The sequence below is a fragment of the Gopherus flavomarginatus genome, chromosome 12, assembly GCF_025201925.1.
Source record: "Gopherus flavomarginatus isolate rGopFla2 chromosome 12, rGopFla2.mat.asm, whole genome shotgun sequence".
NCBI classification, from domain to species: domain Eukaryota; kingdom Metazoa; phylum Chordata; order Testudines; family Testudinidae; genus Gopherus; species Gopherus flavomarginatus.
Genome location: NC_066628.1, coordinates 5,024,133 through 5,041,995, shown reverse-complemented (window position 1 = coordinate 5,041,995; position 17,863 = coordinate 5,024,133). Strand labels below are relative to the sequence as shown.

The window sequence follows — 17,863 nt, the reverse complement described above, 5'->3', positions numbered from 1 at the left end:
CCTGGCACAACGGCACCCTGATCTCTGCTGGGGCAGGAACTGTCTCTCGCTGTGTGTCTGTGCAGCGCCCGGCACAACAGGGCCCTGATCTCAGCTGGGGCAGGGACTGTCTCTCGCTGTGTGTCCGTGCAGTGCCCAGCACAACAGGTCCTTCATCTTGACTGCAGGGAAGGGTGTGGGTCTGTGTGCTGTCTGCCATAATAGGAAAGGAGAGGTGATCTTGGTTGATAGAGGTTGGGAGGGAGGTCTAGGTGCTATTGTAATATGAACAGGGGCAGCTCCAGACACCAGGGTTCCAAGCTCCTGCCTGGGGCTGTGATGGCAGCAGCCAGGCTGCCTTAGGTGGCTTGCCTGCAGGAGGTCTGCAGGTCCCGCGGCGTCGGCGGCAATACGACGTCAGGCACGCCGAAGGCATGGGACCGTCAGACCCCCTGCAGGCATGCCACTGAATCTGCGTTACTAGCCGGACCTCCCACAGGTACGCCGCCGAAAGCCACCTGGCTGCCATTCTTGGGGCGGCAAAATACATAAAACCACCCCTGAATATGAATAATAAATAATTTATGGGTAACTCCCCGACTGCTGCTCCCTCGGGGCAATGACAGCAGTAAATTTCCGGGGACGCTTTGGGGCATGGTTCCCCTTTAACCCTTGCAATGCTGCTGCATTTGGAGAGACAACTGGCTCTTGTAAGTAAAGTAGATAGAATTCTAGCAGTCACTTGCCAGCATGGCCACCTCCAACGCTCTCGTGCTACTGTGTGGCCGTTCCTTGTCACTAAATTTTAGTACTTTTGTTCATCTCCCCTTTCTTACCCTAGAGTTCATTTCTAATATCAGAGGCGGATTTACAATGAAACACACAGGGGGCCCCAGGGCCGGGAAGCCCAGCACCATCCAGCCAAGGCCAGTGCAACCATTTAGGCAACCTAGGCGGTCGTCTAGGGCACCAGGATTTGTGAATTTACATGTGCATATTTACACAGGGGTTTTTTGCAGACTCAGTAATAGATATAAGGTAGAGTTGTGCTTATTCATTACTGGACCTGAACATAAAACAAGTTATTTGCACATTCTTGTCTTTTTTGTTCTTTTGCTTTTTTGGTAAAAGGTGGATGGCTGTACAACAATTCTGAACTAAATTTAAAAATACATACTTTACATAAAAGAAGTCCAAATAATAATTAAAGAACATATCTGCCAATATAGGTCAAAAATTTCTTTCACAGACCAAAAAAACCAAAAAAAAACTATACATCCATCCCAGTAATAATAATGATAATAGTAACAACAAACTCGCTGAGCCACTGCTGTTGTCTTTTCAGCTTGGTTTTTGCATCACTTAAAAGCTTGTGCCTCTGAAATTCACCGTGGTAATTTTGTTCAACTTCCCCTGCATGAGTGCTATACGGACATTGCACTACATTTCAGTTTGATTAATTTCTCTTACAAACAGCGCACACTGCAACTTGCTCAGAAACAGAATCAGAAGGCTTCAGAAACACAAGAAACTGCCCTTCCCCCAGTGCTGAAATGTTCATTTTTCTTTCTGTTTTGCTTTCCTTAGAAACGCTGTTCTGGAGTCTAAACTAACAAGGCCTCCCCTTCCCTTACTTCCCCAGTGTGTGTCTGAGAATCCTTCTCATAAGATCTCACCCTCTCAGCTGCAGAGAGAAGCTTGACAACGTGTCCCTGAGTTGAAAGGTTAAGAAGCAGAAGGCACATACAAAGAATCCACAGTTTAAACGACACACACTTATTGCTTGAGGGCCCCACTGCCCGATTTTGAGATGTTGGCCAGGCTGATGAACGGGGACATGGTTCATTCAAGTAGGTATGGGTTGTATCAGTGTCATTTCTAGGAGGCTTATTTTGAGCTCCCTTCCAGTGCAGTCCCTTTTCCCATCACATACACCTCAGGTTTGCCTACAGATCCACCGTCTTTCCATGTAGCACCGTGAGCTGCTGACCCCTTTCTCGTCATTCAGATACGCGCAGTCACCACCTCCTCTTATCTGAAACCTGCAACACAGAAGCCAGAGAGCTGCAGTCAGGCAGAGCCTGGGTATTTCACACCAGTCACAGCCAGGGGAGCCGTTCTCCACAGTGGAGGCCTGAGTGCGGAGCAGCTACTCTCACAGCCCCTCAAGAGCAGAGCTCAGGACAGTGGGGGCTTTGCAGAACCACTAATTGTTAGTGCCCCTCTATGCTGAGCAGCCCACGGGGGTGCTGGAGAATGGAAAGTCCCCAGCAGGACGGAGAGAATTTGAGAGACTAATTTTCAAAAGGGACCAGTCCTCTAACAAGAGGGGCAGACCCTCATCAGAACCAGATGACTGAGCAGGGAAAGTGGGGGGCACTTGCTCCTTGAAACACTCTGAGCAGAATCAAGATGACACTGAAAGAGGAAATTGCATTCAGGGTTTCCTCTTCCATTGATCTATAAAACTCCTGAGCTTTCCATTGAGAAGAGGGAAAAGAGTGTGTTTGAGAAGTTCCTTTGCGAAAGCAGGAGTTCCTTGTTTGTAACCGTCACATGACTCTCCCAGAGTTACTCTGGAGTGGAAGGTGGAGCTCTTGGGACAGCATGGCCTCTAAGGAGGTTAAGGAGGGTTCAGCACTGGTTCGGGGTCCTACAGCAGCTGGACTGCAGGGTCCCACATCCTAAGGAGGGTACCAGACAGGGAGTCTGTACCCCAGAAGTGTGCCACAGAGGCCTGAACTAGAGACAGTGTCTGGTAGCTATTCGGGCCCAGTGGAGCTGGAAGCAGGGGGGATCCAAAGGTTGGGTCCAATACAGCAGAATGGGGACTGGCCGTGGGGGAGCACTGACCCAGCGCCATAACAGCCTGATTTTTCAAAGTACTGAAGTAACCCGGACCAGAGAAGTGGGGGGTCTCCATCCTCCTCTAGTGGCTGGCCTGTGTAAGAGCTTTATCAGTCAGGAGGGGTTTTCAGTTAAAGAAGTGGATTCTTTAGCTCCAGTGACAGGGATGGTGTGTCTCAGATGAGGGCTGGGGAAGAACAGTGAGTGTCCCAGCTGAAATCCCAGCACACTGCAAGGGCACCTCTGGCTGTGGCTGGCTCCCATTGGTCTCTAATACACGCAGTATGCGAACAGACTAGGGCTGTGTCTGGCTGTTTTACTACCACTGAATGGTGGGTCCAGCTGAACTCAAACAGCTCAGACACCAGAATCCCCAAGCCCAGGGAATTAGTACAGAGGGTGAGACAGACTCACAGGTCGTTGAATTCAGTGCTGTTGGTCCATTTCCAGGGCTGCCCCTGCTCCCTCCAGAGGCCGATCCAGTGTTCATGGATATCCTTATGGCGCAGCAGGAACATCTGAAAGAAAGAGGGACAGCATGGATCAACCCCAGCTCTGGTGCTTTCCCCGCCCCCCTCTTCAGGGCTCTGAACTGCAGAGAATCCTAGTCACACACTGAAGGGGCTCAATTTATTTTCAGAAGGAAACTGGATTTCCCCTTCCCTCTTGCAAAGCACAAGATCACCCAGGCTGTATTAACCCTCCCTGCCCCTGTGCTCCCAGTCACCTGTACCCCAAGTTCTCCTGGGCTGGGGGCAGCTGCCGGGTTTGTTTTCACAGAGCAGCTGCCGTTCCCCATAGCAAGGTAGGAGGTGGGAGTGAATCAAGCTGAAGTGGGAGGGGTCCATGTGAGAGGATCCCCCCCCCCCATCCTCAGCTGGCTGCTCCTTTCCCATCCCCAAAGCAGGAGCGCTACCTGTGTTCTCAGGCCCAGTCCAGCAGCCAGCACGCCAGGAGATGCCTGAGCCATCCCTGCCTTAGACAGGGGCTGTCTCCTTATTCGGGGAGGGGGCAGCTGAGAATGGGCAATCCCTGTGGTCACACACAGACAGCAGGGCCCTGGCCCAGCATTGAGCGGCTGGAAGTCCATTCGCTCTGGCCTCCCAGCACGAGAGGGGTCAGAGCTGCTCCTTGCCCCGCAGGGGCAGAGCCCACATCCTACTGCAGCAGCTGCTGTGCTAAGGACAGTGTATCCCAATTACAGAGTCGCTCACCAATTCCTGCTCACTGTCAATCCCAGCCAAGGAGGCACCAAAGGAGGAGCAGAGTCTCTGAACGTAGGTCCAGCTCCCTTCAGTCTCGGAGAAATAGTAGCATTTCCCTCGGTACCCGATCCAGCCGTCTGTGCATGCAGGGGGGCACAGATCAGCTGATGAAAGCTTAGATGCCAGCACTGAGAATGAGAAAGTAACATGTGAGGTAAGAGCTGCATCTAGAATTGGGCATTTGACTAGTACAAAAATAATCGTTCAATTAACCAGTCAAATGTGTCAAAAACCGGTCAAATATTTTAAAATACCAATTTATCAGAACAGTAACAAACAAGAACAAGAGTTCATTGTCTCCAGGAGGTTAGCTTTAGATAGATACTTATGCCTAATTTAAAAAATAAAAATAAAAAAAAAAGTACTTAACTGACTTATTTTAACTCAGATCAAAAAGCAAAACAATGAAAGGAAGTTCTGAAAAACACGCACACAATCAAAAAGGCAGGTGGACTCCTACCCCCAGGGTTCTTGCTGGAGGATTTGATACTGTGACTGCAGCCAAACAGGCAGTCAGCTGACCGACATGCCACGCCTACTGCGATCCCCAGCCTGGGCCTGTCCACTGCAATCAGATGCAGGTTGACAGAGATGTTTGTCACAGTAAATTTGCCTGGCAGGGAGGATTCCAGGGACACTCCTAGCCTGGGAGGGACTAACACAGCTCAGAGCATTTCATCCCAGGCACAAGATCAACTGCTGGATGTTCAACCTAGCAACAAACAGCAGGTGAATAACAGAAGAATGTGCAGTAACTTTCACACAGGGACATGAAAGTCACAAGGTGGCATCAGAAACCGCAGCAGTAGGAAGTGACCAGTTACCTTGTCAGCCAGGAATGATGTAACTCAATTCACCTCCTACCTGCAGACTTTTCTTTCCCCAAATACAGCAGCAAGAAGGACACTTGCTGGAAGCCCTCACACAGTGTAACCCTTTCAGTGCCAGGAAAGAACAGCAGTGGGGTCACCCATAATTGACATCCAAGAGATATTTGAGAGGCCCGATTAGTTGAGAGGAGTCCGACTCAAACCCCTCCAGACATTTTTGAGCATATCACCCTTTTTTTGCACCACCGTAACTGGGTAAGTGGTTTTAAAGCCTTCCCATGTGGCTGGCGCTCAGGGAGGAACGGACACTAAGTCTGGAAGAGTCAGGAAATCAGGCCACTATCATCAAAGAAAGAGCATGCACTCATCGCAAGCCATGTCTTGCCCTGTAGATTTAACTGTGCAGTGCACAGTAGTCCACACCCCTCCCCTACAGAACTGAGCAGAGAAGTCAGTGACTAACAGCTGATGGCACAGGCTGTCTCTACCATCCATCTCCAGGTCAGATGCCACGTGTTCTGCAGAGCTCTCTGCAATTGTAGGAGTGTAACCAACCCTAAGCTCACAGGTCCCGCCTTACACTGAGAGCCAGTGCTGCCAACTGCAACAGCCTGCCATTACACAGGGAGCCGGGATTCAGGGCCCATCTGCATCAGAGGAATTTGCACTAGTGACACAGTGACACAGTTCCATCAGGGCAACACCTCCTGGAGATGCGCTAGAGCACAGGGCCGGCACTTCTGTTTAGGGGACCTAGGGGGTCGCCTAGGGCGACAGGATTGGGGGGGGGGCAGCATTTTGCCACCCTTGGCAGCAATTCGGCGGCAGGGGGTCCTTCCAAGCTCTGGGTCTTCAGCGGCAATTCTGTGGCGGGTCCTTCACTCACTCCGGGACCCGCCGCCGAAGTGCCCCAAACACCGGGAGCGCGGAAGGACCTCTGCCACGGGTGCCAAAAACCCTGGCGCCGCTCCTGCTGGAGCAGTGTGGCTCACTCTGGTAACTCCTGCAGCGAACTGCACCCAGGCAAGCTCCTTTGTGTACCAGTGCAGTGCGTCTGCTTTGGGTCTGCACCAATTCAACTGCACGGATGTCATGACATCGGCACAGACTATTCCTAATGCAGACAGACCTGGATTCAATCCCCTCTGCCAGCTGCTAAACCCTCCTGGGGCCCACAGCTAAATCCCACCCCCCTGACCATCTTACAGCACCCGCCGCCCCAGACTACTGGCAGGTACAGCAGGGTTCATGTTCACAGCAAACACACGCCCTCTGCACTAGCACGTGCTGACTGTGCAGCCCGGGGGAGTGAATGGTGCTAAGTGACGCTTCATGGCCAAGATCAGTGATTGGTGGGTTTCAACACTGCATTGATGGAGGGGTCTAGACTGAATTCTATGGCTCATTTCAATAACACGGCAGCACCTGCTGCCCAGCCACAGGCATGACCTGAAGATGCAGGAAGGCCAGGCTCAAAGCAACACAGAGCAGGCAAAGGGCTCATCGCTGCTCTGCGCCCTGTCCCATGGGACACCCTGGTAAGTGACTGCTTCATGGTACATGGTAAAAGTGACTTGGACCCAAAGTGCTCAGAGCTGGGCTGGGGGGGAGCTAATGTCAGTCAGATCGTCCAACACAGAGAGTGCCCAGGTACAGGGGTCTGGGAGGGAGCAGGAGGAGGGTCATGAAAGAACATCCCCCAGGAATCCTCAGTCTCAAGGGCAGAAGCCAGATAGGCGAGGAAGAGAGAGTGATGGTGGTAGGTCCCAGGGGAATGGGATTCACAGAGATCGTAGAGGGAGGGGAGAGGAAGGGAGCAGGGTGGAAGCTGGGAACTCACCTCCCAGAGCAATGATGACGGCGATCAAAGCAGATGATACAACTATCAGTGCAACCACAACTGGTCCAGTCTGACTTTTCTTGCAGTTATGACAAGGTTCTGAAACACAAAGACCCCATCAGGCTGGCCACAAGGACTCGTCTCGAGCTGCCCTAGAACATGCCCAGTTCTGTCGATTGCTCCTTCTGTCAGACGCTCTGGGAGAGGAGCCCGGGGGCTCAGGCAGGCTGGGGCTGGCAGAACAGTCCCTCCTTCCCCTCAGCCCAGAGCCCTCCCTGGGCACCTCCAGCCAGGCTGTCACATGGCCTGGTGAGTCCAGGGGCACAGAGACAAGGACCCATTTGTTCTGGTTGCAGGACCTCAAGCTGCCTCCCCCTCCCCCCTGTGCCCCCTGCCAAGCGCTGGCTGGGTCCACACTGCTGAGTGCACCTGTCCCCTCACACTGGGGTCTCACACCGGCCATACACAGGAGAAGGGGGGAGAACAAACCAGGCAGAGATAGGCCAGGGCTGTCACAGGGGGTCTGACACATCCAGCCCAAAAGGCCCCTGCACAGACCCATGGCCACCGCTGTGTGCGCCAGACAGCAGCTGTGAGCCAGGGATCGGTGCCCTGAGAGCCACTGGGGGAGATCCAGTCCCTGTTTGCCCACAGACAGGAGGTTGCTAGGCACTGGCTGCTGGCCACTGAGAACATGGCCCCATGTGGGCAGCCTCAGGGTCACTCTCCAGCCTGGTCCCAGGCAGCAACACCCCATTACCTGGCTCCACGCCAGCCTCCAGGTGTCCATTGCCATCAACACGCAACTCCTGCAACGGCACTTCGCTCTCAGCAGCCCCAGTTGCTGGCCCCATTGTCTCTCAGCGACACTCAGGCTAGAGACGCTGTTACAGGCGCTGGGCTGAGGTTGGCTCCTCTGTCTGACTGGGTCTGATCCAGCAGCAACGAAGTGGAGCGGGACGGAGGTCCTGGCCCTGGTCTCCTCCCTGTTCCAGACTCTGCAGCCTGATCAGAAAGCCAAGACGGATCAAGCAGGACAGGTCAGGGGTAGGGGGGTGATTTGTGGTTTCTCATTCCCTGCCCAGCAGCCCAACGTTCCTGCCAGAGCTGATGCCACAATGATTACATAAGATAAGAACAGTCAGACTGGGTCAGACCAAAGGTCCAGCTAGCCCAATATCCCATCTTCCAACAGTGGCCAGTGCCAGGTGCCCCAGAGGGAATGAACAGAACAGGGAATCATCAAGTGATCCATCCCTGTCACCCATTCCCAGCTTCTGGCAAACAGAGACTGGGGACACCATCCCTGCCCAACCTGGCTAATAGCCATTGATGGACCTGTACTCCATGAATTTATCTAGTTCCTTTTTTGAACCCTGTTATAGTCTTGGCTTTCACAACATCCTCTGGCAAGGAGTTCCACAGGTTGACTGGGCGTTGTATGAAGAAATACTTTAGTTTGTTTTAAACCTGCTGCCTATTAATTTCAATGGGTGGCCCCTGGCTCTTATGTTCTGAGAAGGAGTAAACAACAACATTTCCTTATTTACTTTCTCCACATCAATCATGATTTTTATAGACCTCTATCATATCCCCCATTAGTTGTCTCTTCTCCAAGCTGAAGAGTCACAATCTTATTAATCTCTCCTCATAGGGAAGCCCTTTCAAAACCCTAATCATTTTTGTTGCCCTTCTTTGAATTATTTAGAATTCCAGTAGATCTTTTTGAGATAGGGTGACTGCATCTGTACACTGAATTCAAGATGTGGGCGTACTATGGATTTATATAGAAGCAAGAGGATATTTTCTGTCTTATTATCTATCCCTTTCTTAACGAATCCCAACATTCTGTTCACTTTTTTGATTACACATTGAGTGGATGTTTTCAGAGAACTATCCACAACCTTAAACCCCATTGGCCACTCCAACCCCAAAGGGCTTCAGAGATCTGATCTGCTGTGGAACCCACCCATCAGCATCTACCCCTCCCATGACAAAGTTTGAATTTTCTGTAATTGTTAGGAATCCTACCTCTACCTCAGTTTCCCTCTGTACTCAGACCTGTTACTCAGTGGAGGGAAAGGGGTTAAGTCTTCTCTTGAGGGCACTACAGCACATAAGGTGTGGGTGTCACCTTGACGTCTGGGCTGCAGCAAACAGGGTCATTAAGGAATTGGTTGAAACGGACCCAGATCAACAAAGGGCTCAAAGAGACAATGGAAAAACCTCACTGACCAAAACCCTGACACCTACAAAACAAGGACCACAAGGAGGTTTTCCTCCCACCTCTCAGCAGGGAACCTGAGCTGCAGACCAGCTTGAGGACAAAAGAATCGAGACCTAATCAGCAGAGGAGAAAGTGTGAGCTCCTGGAGGAAGCTGGCTGCTCTCTCCCACCACTCACAAAAGAGTCAGAGCCTGAGATGGAACCCTACTATAGTCTGACCACTGGTTTACTCTGGTCCCACCTTTCTGTGGCTCTGCTAAGCTAAGGACTTTGCTGTGTGCCAGATGAATGACAAATCCAGCTGTTTTGAAAACGCTGCTTTACTCACTGCAAACACTGGCTGGGGCACTGGTCCCTGAAGCCAGTAAAAGTCTCTGAGCAGGAGCCTATGTCAGTGTGAACCAGAAGGGCTGGAGCCAGGGGCTCAGGCTAGGAGGCAGTGAAGGCCCACTCTGAAGGGCACCCTCCAAGAGCCTGGGTAAAAGCTGGGGTGCAGCTCTCATCCTGTGGATTTGTGACACCACCTCTCCTGAGCAGGGCCATCCCTAGGCATACACAGCATACAGCAGCTGAGTGGGGGCACCAAATTGCCCCAAATTTCATGGTGCCCATGGCAGCTGCGTGCTGCATACGCGGCAGCACCAGCCCTGACGACCAGCCCTATCCCCTGGCCACATCCCACCCCCCATGGCTGCGCCCACTGCAGGGTTAGGGCCGTCCCTGGGGAGCCCCCGGGCTACTCCCTCCACCCCATCTCTTACCTCCCCCTCTGCTCTGCCCCCATTCCACCTCTTCCCCCAGCGACCCCACACTCACCGGCAGCAGCGCCGAAGCGGAGCAACCCGGCCCCAGCCCGCTCCACTTCGCCAGGCACAGCGCTTCTCAGCGCCCCCCCCTCCAGAAGCAGGGTAACAAGGCACATGGCGGGCTGGTGCCTGGAGCCGCCCCTGGCTGTTGGGACGCAGCTCAGAGGGGCATTAGGACGCTTCTGCCCATCAGTTCAAAGGCAAAGAAACAGGATCTGCCCTGGGCAGCCAGGGAACAACGGGGACGGGTTTTCTCAGTACAGAGAAACATCATTTTCCCTCCCACCCACAAAACATCCGCTCCCGTGATCTGCGTCCCTGGGGTCAGATAGGGGGGGCAGGGCCAGGCGGTTTGGGAGGCACAGCCTTCCCTACCCTGAAGCTCAGTCAGCAGTTTGAGGCTTGCAGAAGAGGCAAGCTGTCAGCTTTTCCATTAGAGCTATTATCTCTTTCACTTCCCAAATGCCAAATTATAGTCTGTATTTAATTTCAGTGCCACAGGGAGATTCATATCAGGGGAGGGTAGCTTCCCTTAAAATTAGCCACTGGGGGAGGGATCACATGAGAAGAGCAATATCCTTCCCCCACACTACCAAGGGAGACCCCCCCCTCCCCTCCATTCCCTGAGGCTTCAGAGGGGTTAATTCAGTGGTTCTCAAACTTTTGTCGTGGTGACCTTCTTTCACATAGCAAACCTCTGAGTGCGAACCCCCCCCCTTATAAATTGAAAACACATTTTTATATAGTTAACACTATTATAAATGCTGGAGGCAAAGCGGGGTTTGAGGTGGAGGCTGACAGCTCACAACCACCAGTAATAACCTCATGACCCCTGAGAGGTCCTGACCTCCAGTTTGAGACCCTCTGGGTTAATTTAATTTTAGCACCCAGTCTCCATTCACATGCATGTGCTATTTTGAGCATTTCAGTTTTGACAACATAGGCTCATCCCAGATTCTGGACCAAGCTCAAATGCTCAGTTCGTGAAGTATGTACATAAGGATACTAAAGACAAACCCACAGGAACCGTCTCCAGTTTGTGAGGGACCTCATGGAGCCAGTCTCTAGGAAACAGATAAATGCATGGAGGTTAAGTCCATTAATGGCTGTTAGCCAGGATGGGTAAGGAATATAAGGAGCCAGGCACTCAGGCAGCGGCACAGGAGGCGGCGAACAGAGCGGCTAACAGGGGAGTTTCAGTGGGAGTTCCCAGTGGGAGGTTGCAGGGGAGACCAAGGCAGAGGAACCGGGAAGGCAGACCAGGGAAGAGGCAGCCCTGCGCTGGTCGGTGGCCTGCGGTGCGGTGTGAGCTGTGGATTGCCAGGCACAGAGTTGCAGCACTACGATGGAGGCAGAGGCAGCAGGTGCAGACACACTGAGGATGACTGGGTGCGGCAGCTGCGGCATGTACATGGTCCTAGAGGGAGCACCTGAAAGGAGTTTAGTCTGCATGAAGTGCCGCCTGATAGAGCTGCTGGAGGAAAAGGTAAGGGGACTGGAGATGCAAGTGGAAACTCTGGCTGAGTTTAGAAGGGGATTTGAGCAGATGATGGAACGCAGACATGATGAGGCACAGGGGACAAGCTCAGGCGAGCGGACAAAAGCAGGACCTAAGGACTCTGAGGAGGGACTGCTGGGTGAGGAAAGTGGACGGTGGAAGCATGTGACTAGGAGAACCAGACAGAGGATAAGACGGGCCAGCGATGGACAAATAGAACTCAGGAATAGGTTTGCTGAGTTGGGAAATGAAGATGGAACACAGTGGGCTGCTGAAGGAGTAACGGCAAGGAAGAAGAGGCAAGCAGCTAGTCCTGCAGATGGAGGGGAGCAGTCAGTGGAGGCAACATCAAGTACGAGCCCTAGGAGGATTGTGAGGTCAAATACAAATCAGGAGGAATCACGGCCAGCTGCTGTGGGGGATAGACCGGAGAATCGCATTGTCACCAGGAAAAGGCAAGTCTACGTGATTGGAGACTCTCTACTGAGAAGAGTAGACAGGCCTGTAACTAGACCGGATCGGGAGAACAGAAGAGTGTGCTGTCTGCCGGGGGCTAAGATACAGGATGTGGACTTGAGCCTGAATACGATCTTAGCGGGAGCGGGAAAAAATCCGTTGATTATCCTTCATGTGGGAACGAACGATACAGCTAGTTACTCACTGGACTGTATCAAGGAGGACTATTTTAGACTGGGGAAGAGGCTTAAAGACATCGAGGCTCAGGTGATCTTCAGTGGGATTCTGCCGGTTCCTAGAGCGGGGCGACGAAGGAGGGACAAGATTATGGCGATCAACAGATGGCTCAGGGAGTGGTGTTATAAGGAGGGCTTTGGGATGTACGGTCACTGGGACGCATTTACGGATAGACAACTGTTTGCTCAGGATGGACTTCATCTCAGCAAGGAGGGAAATAGGATTCTAGGATGGAGGCTCGCCGACCTCATCAAGAGGGCTTTAAACTAGAAAGTTGGGGGAGATGGTTGGGAAATGTTCGGGAGATCTCTACGCCAGAACATAACCTGGAGAGGGAAGTAAACAAAGTGAGCGGGGATACCCTTGCGGCCCCAAGATTTGATCCAAGGAGAAATAGTGGAGTAGAAACCAGAGTAACGGGTGATGCTGGTGGCAGACAGTTTGTGCACGACGGGGGAAAGAATGTCACTGACGCCAAACGCCAAAATTAAAAGGTTTGTACACTAATTCGAGGAGCCTAGGTAACAAGATGGAGGAACTGGAGTTACTCGTGCAGGAAGTGAAGCCGGATATTATAGGGATTACCGAAACCTGGTGGAATAGTACTCATGACTGGAGCATGGGTATTGAAGGCTATGTGCTGTTCAGAAAAGACAGGAAGAAAGGCAAGGTGGGGGAGTAGCCTTGTACATCAATGATGAAATTAAATGTAGCGAAATAAGATGCGATGGAATGGATAAGACGGAGTCCGTCTGGGCAAAAATCACGCTGGGTAAAAAAGCAACTAGAGCTTCCCCTGAGATAGTGCTTGGGGTGTGCTACAGACCGCCGGGATCGGATTGGGATATGGATAGAGACCTCTTTAATGTCTTTAATGAAGTAAACACAAAGGGGAAATGTGTGATTATGGGGGACTTCAACTTCCCGGATATAGACTGGAGGACGAGTACTTGCACAAATAATAGGGGTCAGATTTTTCTGGATGTGATAGCGGATGGATTTCTTCATCAAGTAGTTGAAGCACCTACCAGAGGGGATGCCATTTTAGACTTGGTGTTGGTGAGCAGTGAGGACCTCGTAGAAGAAATGGTGGTAGGGGACAACCTTGGTTCGAGTGATCATGAGCTGATTCAGTTCAAACTAGATGGAAGGATAAACAAATGTAGATCTGCGATTAGGGTTTTCGACTTCTCGAGGGCTAATTTTAAAGAGTTAAGGAAATTAGTTAGGGAAGTGGATTGGACGGAGGAATTAGTGGATTTAAATGTGGAGGAGGCCTGGAATTACTTTAAGTCACAGCTGCGGAGACTGTCGGAAGCCTGCATCCCGAGAAAGGGGAAAAGAACCATGGGCAGGAGTTGCAGGCCAAACTGGATGAGCAAGCAACTCAGAGAGGGGATTAGACAAAAGCAGAAAGCTTACAGGGAGTGGAAGGAAGGCAGGATCAGTAAAGAAAGCTACCTTGCTGAGGTCAGAACATGTAGGGATAAAGTGAGGAAGGCTAAAAGCCGCATTGAACTGGAACTTGCAAAGGGAATCAAAACCAATAGTAAAAGGTTCTACAGCCACATAAATAAGAAGAAAACAAAGAAAGAAGAAGTGGGGCCGCTATACACTGAGGATGGAATGGAGGTTAAGGATAACCTAGGCATGGCCCAACATCTAAACAAGTACTTTGCCTCGGTTTTTAATAAGACTAGTGAGGAACCTTGCGATGATGGAGGGATGATAAACGGGAATGTGGATATGGAAGTGGATATTACTGCAACTGAGGTAGAGGCCGTACTTGAACAGCTCGATGGGTCGAAGTCGGAGGGCCCGGACAATCTCCACCCGAGGATATTAAAGGAACTGGCGCGTGAAATTGCGAGCCCGTTAGCGAGAATTTTTAAGCAATCGATAATCTCGGGTGTTGTGCCGTATGACTGGAGGATTGCTAATGTAGTTCCTATTTTTAAGAAAGGGAAAAAGAGTGATCCGGGTAATTATAGGCCTGTTAGCTTGACGTCTGTAGTATGTAAGTTCTTGGAAAAAATTTTAAGGGAGAAAGTAGTTAAGGACATAGAGGTCAATGGTAATTGGGACGAATTGCAACACGGATTTACTAAAGGTAGATCGTGCCAAACCAATCTGATCTCCTTCTTTGAGAAGGTGACGGATTACTTAGATAAAGGAAATGTGGTAGATATAATTTACCTAGATTTCAGTAAGGCGTTCGACACGGTTCCGCACGGGGAGCTGTTAGTTAAATTGGAAAAGCTGGGAGTGAATATGAAAGTTGTAAGGTGGATAAGGAACTGGTTAAAGGGGAGACTCCAGAGGGTCGTATTGAAAGGTGAACTGTCGGACTGGAAGGAGGTCACCAGTGGAGTCCCTCAAGGATCGGTTTTGGGACCGATCTTATTTAACCTTTTTTATTACTGACCTTGGCACAAAGAGCGGGAATGTGCTAATAAAGTTCGCGGATGACACGAAGCTGGGGGGTATTGCTAACACGGAGAAGGACAGGGATACTATTCAAGAAGATCTGAACCACCTTGTAAACTGGAGTAATAGAAATAGGATGAAATACAATAGTGAAAAGTGCAAGGTCATGCATTTAGGAATTAATAATAAGAATTTTTGGATATACGTTGGGGGCGCATCAGTTGGAAGCGACGGAGGAAGAGAAGGACCTTGGGTACTGGTTGATAGCAGGATGACTATGAGTCGCCAATGTGATACGGCTGTTAAAAAAGCAAATGCGATTTTGGGATGCATCAGGCGGGGTATTTCCTGCAAGGATAAGGAGGTGTTAGTACCGTTGTATACGGCGTTGGTGAGACCCCATCTGGAATACTGTGTGCAGTTCTGGTGTCCCATGTTCAAGAAGGATGAATTCAAACTGGAACAGGTTCAGAGACGGGCTACGAGGATGATCCGAGGAATGGAAAAACTGCCTTATGAAAGGAGACTCAAAGAGCTTGGCTTGTTTAGCCTGGCCAAAAGAAGGCTGAGGGGGGATATGCTCGCCCTATATAAATATATCAAGGGGGTTAACGTTAGGGAGGGAGAGGAATTATTTAAGTTTAGTACTAATGTAGCCACGAGGACAAATGGGTATAAACTGGATATTAGGAAGTTTAGACTTGAAATTAGACGAAGGTTTCTGACCATTAGGGGAGTGAAGTTCTGGAATAGCCTTCCGAGGGAAGTAGTAGGGGCAAAAGACTTTCCTGGCTTTAAGACAAAGCTTGATAAGTATATGGAGGGGATGTTATGATAGGATCGTTAATTTGGGCAATTGATCTTGAATTACCATCAGACAGGTCTGCTCAATGGTCTGCGGGGTGATGTTGCATGCGATGGGTACTGAGTTGCTGCGGAGAACTCCTTCTTGGGTGCTGGCTGGTGACTCTTGCCCACATGCTCAGGGTTTAGCTGATCGCCATATTTGGGGTCGGGAAGGAATTTTCCACCAGGGCGGATTGGCAGGTGCCCTGGAGGTTTTTCGCCTTCCCCTGCAGCGTGGGGCACGGGTCGCTTGCTGGTGGTGTCTCTGCAGCTTGAGGTCTTCAAACCATTTTTGAGGATTTCAATAACTTGGTCCTGGGATAGGGGTTGTACAAAATTGGATGGGTGGGGTTCTGTGGCCTGCCTTGTGCAGGAGGTCAGACTAGATGATCAGATTGGTCCCTTCTGACCTATGAGTCTATGAGTCTATGAATGGTGTCCCTAGCCTCAGTTTGTCAGGGAGTGGAGATGGATGGCAGGAGAGCATTACCTGTCAGGTTCACTCCCTCTGGGGCACTTGGAATTGGCCATTGTCGGCAGACAGGATACAGGGCTGGATGGACCTTTAGTTTGACCCAGTATGGCTGTTCTTATGTTCTACCCTAAATGAACCCAAAGTTAAGGAGACAGATATGAGTCAAGGAAGCCAGCAGAGTATCAGAAACCTGGAAAAATCTCTGACTGGATGGGCCCAGGTGTTTGGTTACAAGCTGAGGTGGTTCAAAAGTTTTGGATTTTTTTTTTAAGCAGAATTTTTGTTATTGTTTCTTTTAACAATCAAATACAGCAAGCAGCAAATATTTGGCACACACTTCTGAAACCTCAAACCATGTTCAGGTTTTGGCAGACTAATTTCAGCTTTTCAATTAAAAAAACCACAACAAAGTTTGAAGGAAAGCAGACATTGTCCGTGATTTTTTCTGCTTTTTAAAAACCCCTAGTTTTCGATCCAGAAATAGTTTTGATGGAAAATATTTGTCCAACCCTTTTAATGAGCTTTAGTGCCTTTTAGCAGTAGCTGATGCTGAGAACCAGTGATAAAGAAAGAAGTTTCTCAAAACTAGGTTTGTGCCAAGATGAGGAAGGTTTATTTTTCCCAGGGGCGCCTGTGGGGGGAGAGGAGGGAGCAAGTGGGGCAATTTGCCCTGGGCCCTGCAAGGGCCCCCAGGAGAATATATATTGCAATTTTTTCATAGAAGGGGCCCCCAAAATTTATTTGCCCCAGGCCCCCTGAATTCTCTGGGCGGCCCTGCGTGAGGGCGAGGACATGGGTGGGTGAACATGAGTGGGTACAGATGTTCTCTGACACAGTTTGGAGGCGGAATGATGGGTTGTTCTCCAGCTGGTCCAGGTGCAGTTTTTCCTCAAGGGAGAACTCAGGTTAGATTCACAGGGTGTTGGGAAGGTAATTCATCCAAAGATTGTGAGATGCTCCCGTACAACAGTGATGAGGTGTAGGGGGGACATAAGTGCCATAGAGCGATGTACAGCCTTGTCTTCACAATCCCCACCCTACCTGGCCTCTCTCATTCACTATTGATGTTGACTCGCCTCCATTCAGCCAATGATGTCAGCCTCCATTTCCCACCAAGCCCTTTCATGCTTTCTGCCACGCAGCCCCTGACACCTGGGAGGAGCTCCCCATCAAAGCTGTCGCATTGGCCTCTTCCAGATCACCCTCAAAAACTCTCCTGGGCCGGGAAACCTGAAACCAACTTGACACTGGTTTGGCTACTGGTGTGTTGAGACCACAGCTTCTGTAGAAATCCATGGTACACCCCCGTCGTGAATACTGCGTGCAGTGGTCACTCCATCTCAAAAAAGATATCGTGGAATTGGAAAAGGTTCAGAAAAGGGCAACAAAAATGATTGAGTCTGGAGTGGCTTCCCTCTGAGGAGAGATTAATAAGACTTTTCAGCTTGGAAAAGAGACAACTAAGGGGGTGGAGTTATGATAGAAGTGTATAAAATCATGATGTATGTGGAGAAAGTAGATAAGGACGTGTTATTTACTCCTTCTTGTAACACAAAAACTAAGGGTCATCAAATGAAATTAAGAGGCAGCAGGTATAAACAGAGAAAAGTATTTCTTCCCACAACACACAGTCAACTTGTGAAACTCCTTGCCAGAGGATGATGTGAAGGCCAAGACACTAATAGGGTTCAAAAAAGAACTAGATAAATTCATGGGGGACAGGTCCCTCAATGGCGATTAGCCAGGATGGGCAGGGATGGTGTCCCTAGCCTCTGTTTGCCAGAAGCTGGGAATGAGCGAGAGGAGGTGGATCACTTGATTTCCTGTTCTGATCATTCCCTCTGGGGCACCTGGCACTGGCCACTGTCGGAAGACAGGTCACTGGGCTAGATGGACCTTTAGTTCTCATCATGCTGATGAATACAACTTTGTTGTTTCCCTGTGCGTCCCCACCCCCCATATGTTTTCTCTTGTCTTATTCTCAAATTTCAATCCCTTGAGGCAGGGACCATCCCTTTGTTCAGTGTTTGTACAGGGCTGGGTCCTGGTTCATGACAGATGATAATAATACAAGGATAGATAGATATAGGGATGGCTACCTAGACAGTTAGGCTGGTATCTATTTAACAC

The 17,863-nt window shown here is 50.3% G+C and overlaps 2 protein-coding genes across 7 annotated transcripts in view; both read right to left on the bottom strand.

The window, feature by feature from the left end:
* Positions 1-17,863, bottom strand: part of LOC127032316 (C-type lectin domain family 2 member D-like) — a 279,024-nt gene that overhangs the window by 14,900 nt on the left and 246,261 nt on the right. The window lies entirely within an intron of this gene.
* On the bottom strand, positions 1,856-7,634 carry LOC127032358 (C-type lectin domain family 2 member D-like). The gene is made up of 5 exons (XM_050919571.1): positions 7,522-7,634; positions 6,762-6,860; positions 4,041-4,219; positions 3,241-3,344; positions 1,856-2,021 (listed from the first exon to the last, which is right to left on the bottom strand). The coding sequence occupies exons 1-5, from the start codon at positions 7,613-7,615 to the stop codon at positions 1,916-1,918; spliced, it is 582 nt and encodes a 193-aa protein (XP_050775528.1). The 5' UTR covers positions 7,616-7,634; the 3' UTR covers positions 1,856-1,915.